The sequence below is a fragment of the Bufo gargarizans genome, chromosome 1, assembly GCF_014858855.1.
Source record: "Bufo gargarizans isolate SCDJY-AF-19 chromosome 1, ASM1485885v1, whole genome shotgun sequence".
NCBI classification, from domain to species: Eukaryota; Metazoa; Chordata; class Amphibia; order Anura; family Bufonidae; genus Bufo; species Bufo gargarizans.
Genome location: NC_058080.1, coordinates 585,295,457 through 585,310,842, shown reverse-complemented (window position 1 = coordinate 585,310,842; position 15,386 = coordinate 585,295,457). Strand labels below are relative to the sequence as shown.

Below are 15,386 nucleotides of genomic sequence, written 5' to 3'. Positions count from 1 at the left end.
ATTCTCTACAAAGTATTAAAAATGAACATTTTATTTATAGTAATGTTAATTTTTCCAATTACTTTTGAGCCCTGAGGATATTTCTGTTCAACCCCATGAATTAAACCTAAAGGTCTACACTTCAATTGCATCTTGAAATTGTTTCATTTTAAATCCAATGTGGGGGCATGCAGCCCAAATCATGAAGATTGTATCACTGTCCAAATATTTCTGGACCTAACTGTATAAACCTGACGCATAGCATCTATTAGTGATAACTTCCAAGGAGATGTACAAGTGTACATGTGTTTTTTTTCATACCAACTACTGTCCAAAATGGATCTTACGCATGTTCTATCCTGATTGCAGGTGTTTCTGTGGGGGAAATGGAATACAGCAAATAACTATTTTTATGGGGCTATCACTTAGAAAGATGCAACACATTGAGATGTGAAGGCATAATGTCCACCAGGGCTACTCGCATAAAGAACGTTAGCATGGTGCTGCAAGTATTGGTACTGCCTTCCACTGCACCTGCCAACTAATATGACATATAATACAACTACTTGTGTTCACTTCTATTGGTCTTCTGTTCTGTAGAAGGATCCTTGGACATTGCAAACGCAGGTTAGCACATATATGTGACACGTCTGATCAGCTTGTTATATTAAAAGGTTATTCTGTGCAATTTTGCAATAGAAGGGAGTGTGAGTAGTTGTATTATATTATGCATGAAAATAATTTTGCAGCTCTTTTCTGTTCTATGAGGCTATGTCAGACTGAAATGCCGAACAAAGGGGCTACAATTTGGCCAGAAGCGGATCGTATTGAAACATGTGCCTCTATCTATCCCTGAAAAAATAAACCCACATCATGTGCAATTATTTAATTGCTATACTCAATGTAGGTATTCGTGGTTGTGATCTGTTCTAAAGACAAACTAGACATCTGTATCAAAATCCTACAAGTGACTGCAGTTGGATCATTGCGCCTTCATTCTGAAAGAAAATGGCTAGGTGGTTTTATCTCACTTTTGACCTTGGAATTTAAGGGGTTATGGCTAGGATCAGAGATATTTCTGATCCCTGCATTCAATCATTGCTGATTGCATGGGCACAGCTTTTGTTCCTGCGCATAAGCAAATTTCACCAAGCCTTTAGGCAAGGCAATCCATGGCATAAATGTAAATCATGGAGAGCCAAGGGGTTAATTGGAAAACCCTTTACACTTAACAGGTTCACAAATGATTTTGATGTATGGATAGAGTTAATCTACCAACGTCAATAGTTTTATTGTCTAATGCTGCTCATTTTTTTGCTTTTACACCGAGGAATACTCTCTATGACTGCTTGTCAACATAGAAATGAGAACGATTACTGAAATGTACAAAGGGCTTGCACCAAGTTAAAAACATTTCCCTTAGGCCTCATGCACATGACTGTATGTATTTTGCGGTCTGCAAAAAAATAAGGATGACATCCGTGTGCATTCTGTATTTTGCGGAACGGAACAGCTGGCCCCTAATAGAACAGTACTATCCTTGTCCTATTTTTTGGCGGAATGGAAATATGGACATACGGAAACGGAATGCACACAGTAACTTCAGGTTTTTTTTTGCGGACCCAATGAAAAGAATGGTTCCGTACACGGTCCGCAAAAAAAAAAAACGGAACGGACACAGAATGTAAATACGTTCGTGTGCATGAGCCCTTATCCATATGATAGGGGATAAGCATCTGATCAGCAGGGCCCTAACCACTGGGACCCCAACTGATGATGAAAATGGGGGTTCTGTTTCTCCTGGATAAATAAAGTGGTGGTTGTGCACATGTCAGACTCCCACTGCTCAGATGCTTATGCCTATCATTTGGATAGGGGATACGTTTTATCTTAGGACAAATCCTTTAACTAAGGAACTGACATATGATTTGGAGGTAAGAAGTCCTGAAAATGTGAGATCTTGATGGAAGCAGCACAATAAAAAGCAAAAGTTTTCATTGTGGTCTAAGCAATAAACTTACAGTACAAGCGTTTTAAGTGGCACCTAAATGCACTCAAATACAGGGGTCTGGATAAGCCTCTAGTAATGTGGATATTGCCTGTAACGTACCTTCTGTCCCTGTTTCCAGTGACCAAAAGATGAGGAGGGCTGTCTTTCAGATTGATGCATGTGAAGTCTCCGGTAGAGTTACCCAAGGTTGTGAGGCACTGACCAGTCTGAAGGTTGTATACATGAATCTGTGGATATATTGAACCATGAATATAACAAGTACAGTTAAGTTACAAGATCAATTTGTTCTAGGATGACTATTAAGATGAAACTATTGGAATGTGAAATAAGAACTCATGTTTTTGTTCTGAAGCTCCAAAATGTCATCCCAAAATAATATAAACAGAAGAAAAGCATAAAACTAATACAGAGAAAGAAAGTCCTTACATATAAAATCAGGCCCAAAACTATGAAATTACTGTTAATGCTGAGCGCAGCAGATTCTTCGGGGTCCAAAGAGTGTACAGTATAGTAAAAGCAGCCCTCACCGAGTGTCCAAAGGAGTGGCTCATCCTGGCACCGGTAGAGGGCAGGACATGTTGTACTGTAGAGAGTTGCTACTAGACAGCCAATCACTGCATGTACTCCAAATGTTCTACTAATGAAATCTCCATGCTGATTGGCTGGATCATCCAGCCAATGGAATGTGCCACACATTGTCAGAATCTGTAAGGCTACTTTCACACTTGCGTTCGGAGCGGATCCGTCTGGTATCTGCACAGACGGATCCGCACCTATAATGCAAACGCTTAGATCCGTTCAGAACGGATCCGTTTACATTACCATGAACAAAAAAAAAAAAATTATATATATATTTTTTTTTTTGTTCATGATAGTGCAAACGGATCCGTTTTGACTTTACATTGAAAGTCAATGGGGGACGGATCCGTTTGAAAATTGAGCCATACTGTGTCAACTTCAAACGGATCCGTCCCTATTGACTTCCATTGTAAGTCTGGACGGATCCGTTTGCCTCCGCACGGCCAGGCGGACACCCGAACGCTGCAAGCAGCGTTCGGGTGTCCGCCTGCTGAGCGGAGGACAAACGGTGCCAAACTGATGCATTCTGAGCGGATCCGCATCCACTCAGAATGCATTAAGGCTGGACGGATCCGTTCGGGGCCGCTTGTGAGAGCCTTCAAACGGAACTCACAAGCGGAGCCCCGAACGCAAGTGTGAAAGTAGCCTAACATTGTATGTTGAATGTAGTTTCCAGTTACAACAGCCCAAGAAAGACCAATGTAGGTTGAAAATATTGTAAAATATAATATCTGATGAAAGATATAAAATCTGGTGCTTTCTAATATACGTAAAAAACAGCATAAACGACTATCCACCTGGCCATCATAAGAATATACCGTATGTTGTATGGATATGCTCACAGACTGCTACAGGCGCATACTCTACCCCTGCATGCTTCTGACTTTTTATAGAGGTTTCATATAGAATCTACGGTAAAAATTAAATAAAATAAAAAATGGCATACTCTGGATTCACCAGAGTGTATATAGCGCACCTACTGCCTGGCAGTACAGACCGGTATAAACTCTGTGTGGCACCATGTGCCGTTGCCTAATATGTAAGCACACCTTTACTTTCAAGCCTAGCATTGTAGATCTTAATACAGAGGCATTCTAGTTAACATTCATGAAAACATGGGTATTGAAATACAGGTTTATGCTATACATATTACACTTAGCAAAAAATGCTCATTATACATGAATAATAGATGTTGAAAATAAAAAGCAGCTTGCTGCAATCTGATGTCATTGTTGACAATGAGCCAGAGTGGCTTTGGGGCTACTTTGAAGCAGATATTAAATATTGGGCCTGCTAACAATCAGAGAACTGACTTTATTGTGCCATCCCAAAGGTGATACAGAGCGGGCAACAATAAATGTTCTAATCCACTGCACTTAGAGGGCTGCAATGTTCACAAGAATAGGTCTCGCGAGGGTGATAGCTGGTGATTTTACTGAAGCACCATAATGTCAGGATGCCTAATTACCTTCTTCAGGGTAACGTTATAAAAGGAAAAATAGCACGTCTTTGCTTACCTGTATAATAAATTGCCTATGCAATCAATACACAATCCTTTATGTGTTTTACCATAAGTGAATTTAAACAGTACGTTTTATCTTACCCACCTCCCAACATAAAGTTGTCAAATGCTTAAGTTCTCTTGCTCTCTAAATGCATTTAGATATTTTACCCATCATGTGAAACAAACCTAGCAATGTGTTCATGGTTGATTTACCAACTTGAACAGAGACATCTTTTTGTAACCATTTTTTATTGTTCAAGTGTATCTAAAACGGAAAATGTAGCAATTTTGCAAATAGTCTTAATTTTAATTTTATAGCTACTATGAAAGTCAATGTGTTTCCATGGTAACAGACTACAAACAAACCCTGTGTGGTCTGATCCTGAAGTCCATATCACCAGTCCCTCCTTTCTTAGGGTCCATTCACACGTCTGCATAATGGGTCCGCATCCGTTCTGCAATTTTGCGGAACGGGCGCGGACCCATTCATTTCAATGGGTCTGCAAAAGATGCAGACCGCGTGCTGTCCGCATCCGCACTTCCATTCCATGTCCCCGCAAAAAATAGAGCATGTCCTATTCTTGTCCGTAGCCATGGACAAGAATAGGCATTTTTATCATAGTGCCGGCCATGTGCGGTCCGCAAAATGCGGAACACACTTGGCCGGTGTCCGTGTCTTGCGGATCTGCAATTTGCGGACCGCAAAACAGTTGCAGACGTGTGAATGGACCCTAAATAAGACACATTTGCTAGGTTTGCAAGAAATAAGGGGCAGAAGGATGGTGATATGACTTAAGGATCAGACTACTGTACAGTTGTTTGTAGTCTGTCACCATGGAGACATATAGGTCTCCACTTAAGCTGTGTATGCAAAACAATAGGACATTTTAATGTGAGACTGTTTGCAAAGTTTAAAATATCACTATGAAGGTGGACATATTCTTTAACTGAACATCAGTGACCAGTATACAACCTGTAACAAGTTGAATATAGACGATAGTGTCTGGCAGTTACATGGACCAATTACTGAAGACTTTAAGAGGCACTTAGAAAATTTGATGGCTCACTTTGTCCTTTTAATGCCCTAGGAGTAAGAATCACCATAGACATCGATAGAAAACAAAACAATCCAAAAGTTCAAATATCAGTAGAAAACCTCTTGATGCAAAGACAAATGTTGGAATGTGTCCAGCTCGGGCTTATAAGAAGCTCTATTTAATAACACATAAATGAGGTCTGAATACATTTCTTTATTATGCCTCTCAATGCTTCCCTTTTTCCATTTAACCAAAGATATTCTGCAGTGTGGTCAATATCATAAAGCTAGGAGTGCTAATGAGTCTCGTCGTTGCCATCGGATGCGCATTACTCACAAATGACATGAAGCTAGTGAGCCTCAACATGACAGAGGTATGATCAAAGAGAAAAGATGTAAAATTATTCATTACTAATTATTTCAAACAATTTTATCCCAACTCAAGATGAGCGTGAATGTGGGAACGGTCCAATCACGAGGCTCCCGTCCACTTCAGTGTGCAGACAGTAATCATTCTAAGAGGAGCGACCTGATTGATTTGCAGGGTGATGTCAGCTGGGAGAGCCGTGCCAAGCACCAGTACCCTGCACCTAGCACGCCGCAGCCATCTGGATTACTTCATTTCTGTGGCTATGATTCGTTTACACAGTAATGATTATCTTAACCCATTCCGTGTTATTCATTACAGCAGCTATTCTAACAAAATACTCGTCTTGGCAACAGGTTTTATCTCTTCGCGTTGTAAAAAGAGAACAAAGCCTATACAAAAGAGCCGCTCATATATCATGGCATAAATGAAGCCATAGAGCTGCTTTATGTGCACCACAAATATAACCTTATATGATTCTGTCAGAAAGACGTTGGAGCAGCTCTGCAGAGCTTCTGTGTAACTACACATGCTGTGAAGGCGTCCTGCTAAGGGTGCACACAATGGTAAAGGGTAGGTAAAACACAAAATAAGGTTAATATAGAATAACAGTAGAAATTAGATAAGTGGAAGATGATGATCAAGGCTCAAGAATCAAGAAATATCAATAACCCTGGACATGTGCATGACACTACACTGGGGAAACTTGTAAAGGGAATCTGTGACCCCAATTTTGGACCATTACCTACAGTAATACATGAGTAGTACTGCAGATATGGAGTACAGATCACTATTTTTTATTTTCCTACTGCCAGTGCTCAGAGCTGGGCTGAAATACATTGTCAGGACTGCTGTGCATGCGCACAAGTCCTCTCAATTATGTTAGAACAGTACAGCAGTCCTGACTGTATTTCATCGGAGCTTTGAGCGCTGACAGTGGGGGGAGGGGTGCAACGGCGGCAGTAGGAAAATAAAAACTAGTGATCTGGACTCCTTATATGCAGTACTACTCATGTATTACTGCAGAAAATAGTCTAAAATTGGGGTGAGAGATCTCCTTTAACTTCCTAACAGTCACATTAAAATTGGAAAACCTCTCACAAAAAATGTAACTTTTTTATTGTAGATTTTTAATGTGTGTCTGCAGTAAATCCGGTTGGCGCACAACTCAGGGGAAACTATTGCATTTTTAACCCCTTAATGACATAATTAATTTTAACCTTAGGGACCAATAATATTTTCCCCCTTTGTGTCCCGGACATCTTTTTAATTTTTTCTTGTAAATTCTTTTTTTTATTTAGCGGGATTAGTTGCACGTTTTTTAGGAACCATTTTGGGGTATATATATAGTGTAGTAAATAACTTATTATTTTATTTTTAGGGGGAAAGAAAAAATTCAACTTTAACATTATTTTTTGGAATTTATTTACAGCATTCACTGTGTGGTAAAAATAACTTTATTATGAGGGTCACTAAAATGATAATGACACATTTCTATATATTTTTAACTAATTTTCCTTTCCTCTTGCAGCTGTCAACTCTGCAACTGACCCCCTCCTCAAGACTGAAAGGGGGGGGGGGGCTGCTTTAGCTGCTCATATCTCTGGTTTAGTAGCAGCTAGAGATATATTAGAAAGCTGACATTCCAAGCTTTCAAACAATACCAGAATGACAGCATTATCTTCAGTACATGGGAAGCTATCACTGTTAGAAATCGGGGTGCAGTGAATGCAACTGAAAGTAAAAGACAGGCTTTACCGCCATTATTCCCAGTTTGATTTCTAACAGTGATATTTTCTGCTTATCTTGGACTAATGCTGGAATGCAAGCTTTCAAACAATAACAGGCACATGCTCTAGCTGTTACCAATCAGGATATATCAGCTGCTAAAGCAGCCCCCCCTTCCACTTCTGCCCGAGCCCAGCTCCGGCAGCACAGTTAAGTACCTTTCTTACAGCCCGAGCTGAGCTGGGGCAGAACAGTTAGGTTGTTAAGCAAAGTCAAAGAACAGAGCAAAAATACACAATTATGAGGCATTCTGTGTATTACGAGTATAGCTGTAACATTGGGCAGCATATTAAGCTGAAAGGTCCACTATCCAATAAATACCAAGTAGACTGCCACTTGGTAAAACAAGGATGTATGGACTAGAAATGGGCTTTCAATATAGTGTTACTAAAAATACACAGAAATGTCTTAATATTTGTATGTTCTTAGATGCTTTGGCCTCATAACTTCGATGCTTGGCGTGGGTTTAATGCAGGGTCTGTACCTGGCTGTCAGAGACAGCTAGAGACCCTGTGTAGCTTTGCCTGTAACTATTGCTACCGTTAGGCCTGTTCTCCCTGCAACTTTGGGCTCCCATGGATCCTCCTATGGTTACAGTTAAAAAGGGCAAACTAAAACAGAAACAAATTAGAAAGTCTAAATGCCCCCATGGGTCTTTTATGCTGTCTCGTAGGTCATATTATGCGTAAAAAATGTATAAAAAAATAAGTAAAAAAAATAAAATTTAGTAAAATTGAGCCACTAAGGTCACATCACATACAAGACTATTAAAGGGGTTGTCCCAAGTTTTCAGGTTATCCCCTATCCACAGGATAGGAGATAACTAGCTGATCGCTGGGGGTCTGACTACTGGGATGCCCACCGATTACAAGAGAGCCCTGTTCCCCCATTCTGATGCAGTGGCAGGTCGTGCACGTGCACTGCCACACCATTCATTCTCTATGGGAGCCCCAGATATAGCCAAGTACTGCGCTCAGCCTTTCTGACATTACTCGATGCTCTGAAGCTACTGGCTGCATACAGTGTAGAGGCAATGTCTCAAGACATTTAATACAGTCATCTTTGAGTACTAGCCACTCTGTTAAAAAACATCTACCTCTGTGTCCCTGTGCAGTCACTAATTAGTCCTATACTGACTTGTATGTAAATGAGATGATGTGTGTCCCCTAGGCATCTATCTCTATACTCTGCAACCCTGCCTCATGACTGCCATCTCCAACCCAGCACATGCTTGTAGGACAGTGAGGCCACAGAGGACTGAAAGACTGGATTTGTGAGTCTGTGAAGGGTACTTCTATCAACATACAGATGAAGAATGTCATTTGTATGAAGGGGATAGTATAAAAGAACTTTGGATGTCAATCAAGTAATAGGAGGCGTGGTTTACTCATCAGCTCATGAATGCACTGGACTCTGCACAGTGGACTCTTCTCTCATCATTTTCATGTAGTCTGAGCACCATAGGGGGTTTCCTCACGACTAGGGATTGATGCTTCATTTTAATTGCATGTAACATTTTATTAGGGGTTGAAAAGTACTTGACAATCTAAGCAATTCAGTTTTCTTCAATTTACATGAACTTTTTACCTTATTGCCACTATGGGTGACCCAGCCATAACTTTTCACTCCAAATGCTGCCTGATGCGTTGAAACATCCAAGCAGGTAACAGGGTGACCATATGTAGAGTGCAGAACTTTCTCCGGAACATTTTGCTTTAGGAGGTAAACCATCTCCTCAGCAGCTGCAACAGTGACAGGAGATCCTTCAGAGTCATGAATCACATGGAGAAAATTTACCTACAAAAGAGAAAAAAAAACTATAAAACTACTGAAACAGTAGCTAATAACAGTAGAGATCGGACACGTTATATGTGGATTCCTTTGTAAAAACTGTAGCAAATCAACATCACAATAGGCATGCTGCAGCATTGAGAATCTGTAGCACGCTGTAAAAATCTGAGCTGAATTTTTCCACTAAGGCTACTTTCACACTAGCGTTGTTTAAATTCGGCGTTCAATTACGACACCGGAACTGCCCGCCGGATCGGGAAAAACGTGTGAAAACGGATTACATTTGAATCCTGATCAGGATTTTGATCACAATGAAAAAATGCATTGGAAAAAACGGATCCGTCATTTATGGACTTTAACTTTTTTTTTCACATTTTTCAGGTTTAACATGCAAAAGCCGGATCCGGTTTGACTGAACACACGGCGCCGGATGCGGCGTTAATGTAAGTCAATGGGAAAAAGGCCTGATCCGGCATTCAGTCAAAGTGTTCAGGATTTTTGGCCGGAGGTAAAAATACTGCATGCTACGGTTTTCTGAAAAGCCTGATCAGTCAAAAAGACTGAACTGAAGACATCCTGATGCATCCTGAACGGATCACTCTCCATTCAGAATGCATGGGGATAAAACTGATCAGTTCTTTTCCGGATTTTAGCCCCTAGGACGGAACTCAGCGCCGGAAAAGAAAAACGCTAGTGTGAAAGTACCCTAAGTGTAAATGGGATAAAAAACAAAACAAAAAACATACATTATTACTGCACATAAAAGTGTTGCAGATTTCTAGCAAATAATCTACAAAGACTAATTGACTCTGGGCAGTGTCAGTTTCGCCTGGAGTGTCCCTTTAAGAGTGTCTCACAGGGTTTGCTGCACTTAGTGGGCTTCTGAATAAGTGGAGTTTAAAGAACCGGAGTGCTGGTGCCGAGTGTGATTTTGTAGGAAATAGCTGCATATAGTTTATAGCAAAGGTCCTTGTGAGTTAAGTGCTTGCATTCTAGTGCTGACATTTAAACCCATTTTATTTCTCTGCTGTGTACCTGGTAAGGGGAGTGGTTTGTGCTCCCAGGTGCTACTAATTGCACCAGTGAACTCATCATCCTGCGCTCGCTCTACCTGGGCTTCCTGCACTTAGGCTACATGCACACAACAGTGAAAAAAAACGTCCGTTTGGCATCAGTTTTTCATGTCCATTAAAAACGGACATGAAAAATTGATGAATTTGATTGGCAGTTATTTCTAGACCCACACTTCTGAGAACACCCACAGGATGGTAGGCCCCTCAACTAAAATAATGTCCCCCGTAGTGTAGGAATTTTTTTTTTACTGTCCCCAGCTTTAATAATGCCCCCCATGTAGGCCCCCTGGTAAAATAATGTTCCCCATAGTGTATGATTTTTTTTCCCGCCCCCAGCTTTAATAATGCCCCCAATATAGTCCCCCATCTTAAATAATGTCCCCCATAGTGTAGGAATTCATTTTTTAATGTCCCCAGCTTTAATAATGCCTCCAATGTAGGGCCCCATCCTAAATAACTTCACCCATTGTTTAAATAATGCCCCCCCACAGTTTTTTTTGGGGTTGATTTTACACAAAAAAAAAACAAAACAAAAAAAAAACTCACCTTATCCACTTGCTCGCGCTGCAGCAGTCTCGCAGTCTCTTCTCTCTTCACTGAACGGGACCTGCCGAAGGTGCGCGATGATGTCACTGCGCGCTCCCACGTGGTTACGTCACCACGCATATCGCAGGTCCTGCTCAATGAAGAGAGAAGAGACTGCCACACCGTGAGCAAGTGGATGAGGCGAGTTTATTTTTTTGTACCCGGTTTTAATGGCCGTTAGACGGTTGCACTCCTGTCAATCGGCCGTTAAAAACTGTCCCATTGAGTTCAATGGGTCCGTCTGACCGTGAAAACTGCCAAAAATAGGACATGTCCTATTTTTGGACGGATGCTATTCACTGGCCGTTAATAGAATGGCCATGTGAATAGCTCCATAGACTCATTGGTGCTAAAAATGGCCGTGTGACGGCCGTTACTTAGCTGGCCGTCACACGGCCATTATTCACTGTCGTGTGCATAAGGCCTAAGAGGACTTTTGAATAAGGCTACTTTCACACTAGTGTTTTTTGTGGATCCGTCATGGATCTGCAAAAAATGCTTTCGTTACAATAATACAACCGCCTGCATCTGTCATGAACGGATCCGGTTGTATTATGTCTTATATAGCCATGACGGATCCGTCTTGAACACCATTGAAAGTCAATGGGGAACGGATCCGTTTTCTATGGACCTACATTGTGTGTCAGGACGGATCCGTCTTGCTCCGCACAACATCACTGCAAGCAGCGTTTTTCTGTCCACGATGGGGACGCAACCAAACGGAACGGAATGCGTTTTAGTGCATTCCGTTTCGTTCAGCTTTGTCCCCATTGACAATGAATAGGGACAAAACTGAAGCGTTTTCTTCCGCTATTGAGATCCTATGACGGATCCCAATAGCGGAATTGAAAGCGCTAATGTGAAAGTAGCCAAATTGGAGTTTAAAGAGCCGGAGTTTAAGACAAGGAGCAAGAAACTAAGGTTTGCTAGATTTTCCTTGTGTATTGTTGGCTTGATTCTAGCTAGTCCTCCAACTACAGCAGACAGGGTCTAAATCGTAACTCATATTAACTGTTTTCCTTCTTTACTGTTCATCCCCATCTAAACATGTGCTCCATGGACAATGCTACTAAGTGTGTGCCCTGTGCAATGTATGTGTGCCTTGAAGAGCCATTTGAGGGTGAATACAGTTGCACTAGATGCAATTACGTTGCATATTTGGAAGCCCAGATCTTGTATCTAAATAAGCAGCTTGAAATACTTAGGGGCATTGCAAACCTGGAGAGAGGCTTAGACCTCACTGTGCAGGCACTGACTGGGGTCAGTGAAATGGAGGTGGGAGGAGGAGGGCAAGATCAGGACTATCAGGTTAGCAGTTGGGTTAATGTAGGAAGAAGGGGTAGAGAGAAAAGTGCCTGGGAGGCTAGTCCTGAGCTGGAACGGCCTAGTAAATATGCCTGTTTGGCTGATATTAGTGATGAAAGCCCAGGGCCAGCAACACTGCAGCAGGGCGTTTCTTCTAGCAACCAGGAGGATGACCGCTGCAGGAAGGATGGGAAAAGGAGTGCAGCAAAGGTCAGACAGATGCTGGTGGTAGGGGACTCTATTATTAGGAGGACAGACAGGGTCATCTGTCGCCGAGACCGTAAATGCCGAACAGTGTGTTATCTTCTGAGTGCTTGGGTTTGGCATATTGCGGATCGGATTGACAGATTGCTGGGTGGGCCTGGGGAAGACCCAGCGGTCATGGTACACATTGGCACAAATGACAAAGTCAGGGGGAGATGGAAAGTCCTTAAAAATGATTTTAGGGAACTAGGAGAGAAGCTCAAGTCCAGGACCTCCAAGGTAGTGTTTTTAGAAATACTACCAGTGCCACGAGCGTCACCAGAGAGACAACGGGAGCTTAGGGAGTTAAATAAAAGGAAGAGTTTGTGTTCATGGAGAACTGGGCCGACTTCTCGGTCAGTTACAGGCTCTACAGTAGGGATGGGCTGCACCTTAATGGGGAGGGTGCAACTGCTCTGGGGAAAAAAAAATGGTTAGATGGCTGGAGGAGCTTTTAAACTAGGATCTGGGGGGAGGTTGGGGGGGTCATACTAATAAGGGGGTAGATAGTATAAATAGAGAGTGAGATATAGGAGGGGACACTGGAAATTTAGTGGAGGCTGGGGTTAGTGAGGAAAGTAGGGAAAAGACTGGGCAGAACTATACACCGATGAAAAATAGAACTACTGGTAACAAGAACCTGTTACATACAAACATCAACCAAGGTAACCCAAAAAACCCAGATATTCACTTTACAGGTAATAGTAATTTAAAATGTATTTTCACAAATACCAGAAGTCTAGCTAGGGGGAGGGGGTAGCTGGAGGCTATAGTGCTAGATTAACACATAGATGTAGTTGGTGTGGCTGAGACATTGTTAGACTCTTCACATGACTGGTCTGTAAATATTGAGTGTTTTACACTACTTAGGAAAGACAGGGTCAATAGAAAAGGCGGTGGCATGTTCCTGTATGTGAGGAATCAGCTGAAGACAAGTGTGAAAGAGGCAATTGTGGGTGTGGATGGTGAGGATGTATAAACCTTATGGGTGGAATTTCAAAGGGATATAAATCACTGAAAAAATAATACTTGGAGTAATCTATAGACCCCCGAACATCACAGAAGAGATAGAAGCTCCACTGTATAACCAAATAGAGCGGGCTGCACGGGCTGGTACAGTGGTCATAATGGGAGATTTTAACTTCCCAGACATTGACTGGGATCATGGTTCTGCCTCAACCACAAAGTGGAGAAGATTCCTCAACTTGCTGCAGGACCACTTTATGGACCAGTTTGTAGAAGCTCCCACTAGGGGCGATGCTCTGTTGGATCTGGTAATCTCTAATGATGCAGAGCTTGTTGGGAATGCTACTGTTCGAGAAACACGAGGCAATAGTGACCACAATATAATTATATTCCCCCTAAATTATAAGAAGCAAACTCTGTCAGGCAGAGCAAACACTGAAATTTAAAAATACTAATTTTCCTGGGTTGAGGGCAGAATTTCAGGGCATAGACTGGGAGCAGCTACTGTCACATAATACTGAGGATAAATGGGAGAGCTTTAAAGCCACATTGAGTAATTGCACCAAATTTTTATTCCTTTAGGTAAGAAGTATAAACGGCTAAAATTAAACCCTCCATGGCTTACAACTACTGTAAAAAGGGCAATAAAAGACCAAAAAAGGGCATTTAAAAAATACAAATCTGAGGGGTCAGCTGTAGCTTTTGAAGTTTACAAAGGGCTTAATAAAATCTGTTAAAAGGAGATAAAATTTGCAAAAATACAAAACGAACAGCATGTGGCAAAAGAGAGCAAAACAAATCCCAAAAATGATTTAAATATATAAATGCTAAACTAAGAAACCAAAGGTCTGAGCAGGTGGGTCCCTAAGTAATGGTAAAGGGGGATTAGACACTGAAGATAAGGAAAAGGCAGAGTTACTAAATGTTTTTTTTTTAGCTCTGTATATACAAAAGAAGAGAAAGGAGCTGATATCTGTGGTGCTGGGGTTGTTAGTACATCCAGTAATATACTCAATTGGCTAACTGTAGATATGGTCAAAGATAAGTTAAATAAGGTAAATGTGAACAACGCTTGGGTCCAGATGGATTACACCCAAGAGTTCTTAAAGAGCTCAGTTCAGTCATTGATGTGCCCCTGTTTAAAATCTTTAAAGATTCTCTAGGTACTGGTACAGTGCCAAGTGATTGGCGCAAAGCAAATCTGGTGCCCATATTTAAAAAAGGATCTAGGTCCTTCACAGGTAATTATAGACCAGTTAGTTTAACTTCTTTGCTGGGAAAAATGTTTGAAGGACTCTTAAAGGGAACCTGTCACCTGGATTTTGTGTATAGAGCTGAGGACATGGGTTGCTAGAGCGGTGTGCTTTTATTGTGTAAAAAAAAACGATTTGATACATATGCAAATTAACCTGAGATGAGTCAGAGCTTGAAAATATGACTCTTCTCTGGTCACACAACTAAGATATGACTCTTTTATGTTAAGTTAATTTGCATAAAAGACGGGAAGTACAAAAATGCATAATACTTATTTGTCTGCAAATGAAATTAAAAGTGTAATTTATATGTTTAGAGTAACGAAATGAACATTTAGAAACACTCAGTGAGGGTAGCATAGTAGAGGTGACAGGTTCCCTTTAAGGACTATATACAGGAGCATGTGACTGTAAATAATATTCTAAGTGATATCCAGCATGGGTTTACCAAGGACAGAAGTTGTCAGACTAACCTGATTTGTTTTTATGAGGAGGTAAGTAGTAACCTGGACAGAGGGGCGGCTGTGGATGTAGTGTTTCTGGATTTTGCAGAGGCTTTTGATACTGTCCCTCATAGACGTTTAATAGGTAAAGTAACGTCTATAAGCTTGGGAAGTATAGTTTGTAATTGGACTGAAAACTGGCTGAAGGACCGTGTCCAGAGAGTTATGGTCAATGATTCCTATTCAGAATGGTCGGGGGTTATAAGTGGCGTACCCCAAGGTTCAGTGCTGGGCCCTTTATTATTTTATTTATTTATTAACCCTGCCATTTTTCACCTTAAGGACAAGGCCATTTTTTGCAAATCTGACATGTGTCACTTTATGTGGTGAGATTTTTTAAAATGCTTTTACTTATCCAAGCCATTCAGAGATTGTTTTCTTGTCACATATTGTACTTCATGAC

The 15,386-nt window shown here is 41.2% G+C and overlaps 1 protein-coding gene across 1 annotated transcript in view; it reads right to left on the bottom strand.

Moving 5' to 3' along the window:
• FBXW8 (F-box and WD repeat domain containing 8) overlaps positions 1-15,386 on the bottom strand; it is a 119,896-nt gene that overhangs the window by 20,252 nt on the left and 84,258 nt on the right. The window contains exons 7-8 of the mRNA XM_044290739.1: positions 8,852-9,061; positions 2,090-2,217 (exon numbers count right to left, since the gene is read on the bottom strand). Coding sequence (XP_044146674.1) covers positions 2,090-2,217; positions 8,852-9,061 — 338 coding nt within the window. The remainder of the gene's footprint in view (positions 1-2,089; positions 2,218-8,851; positions 9,062-15,386) is intronic.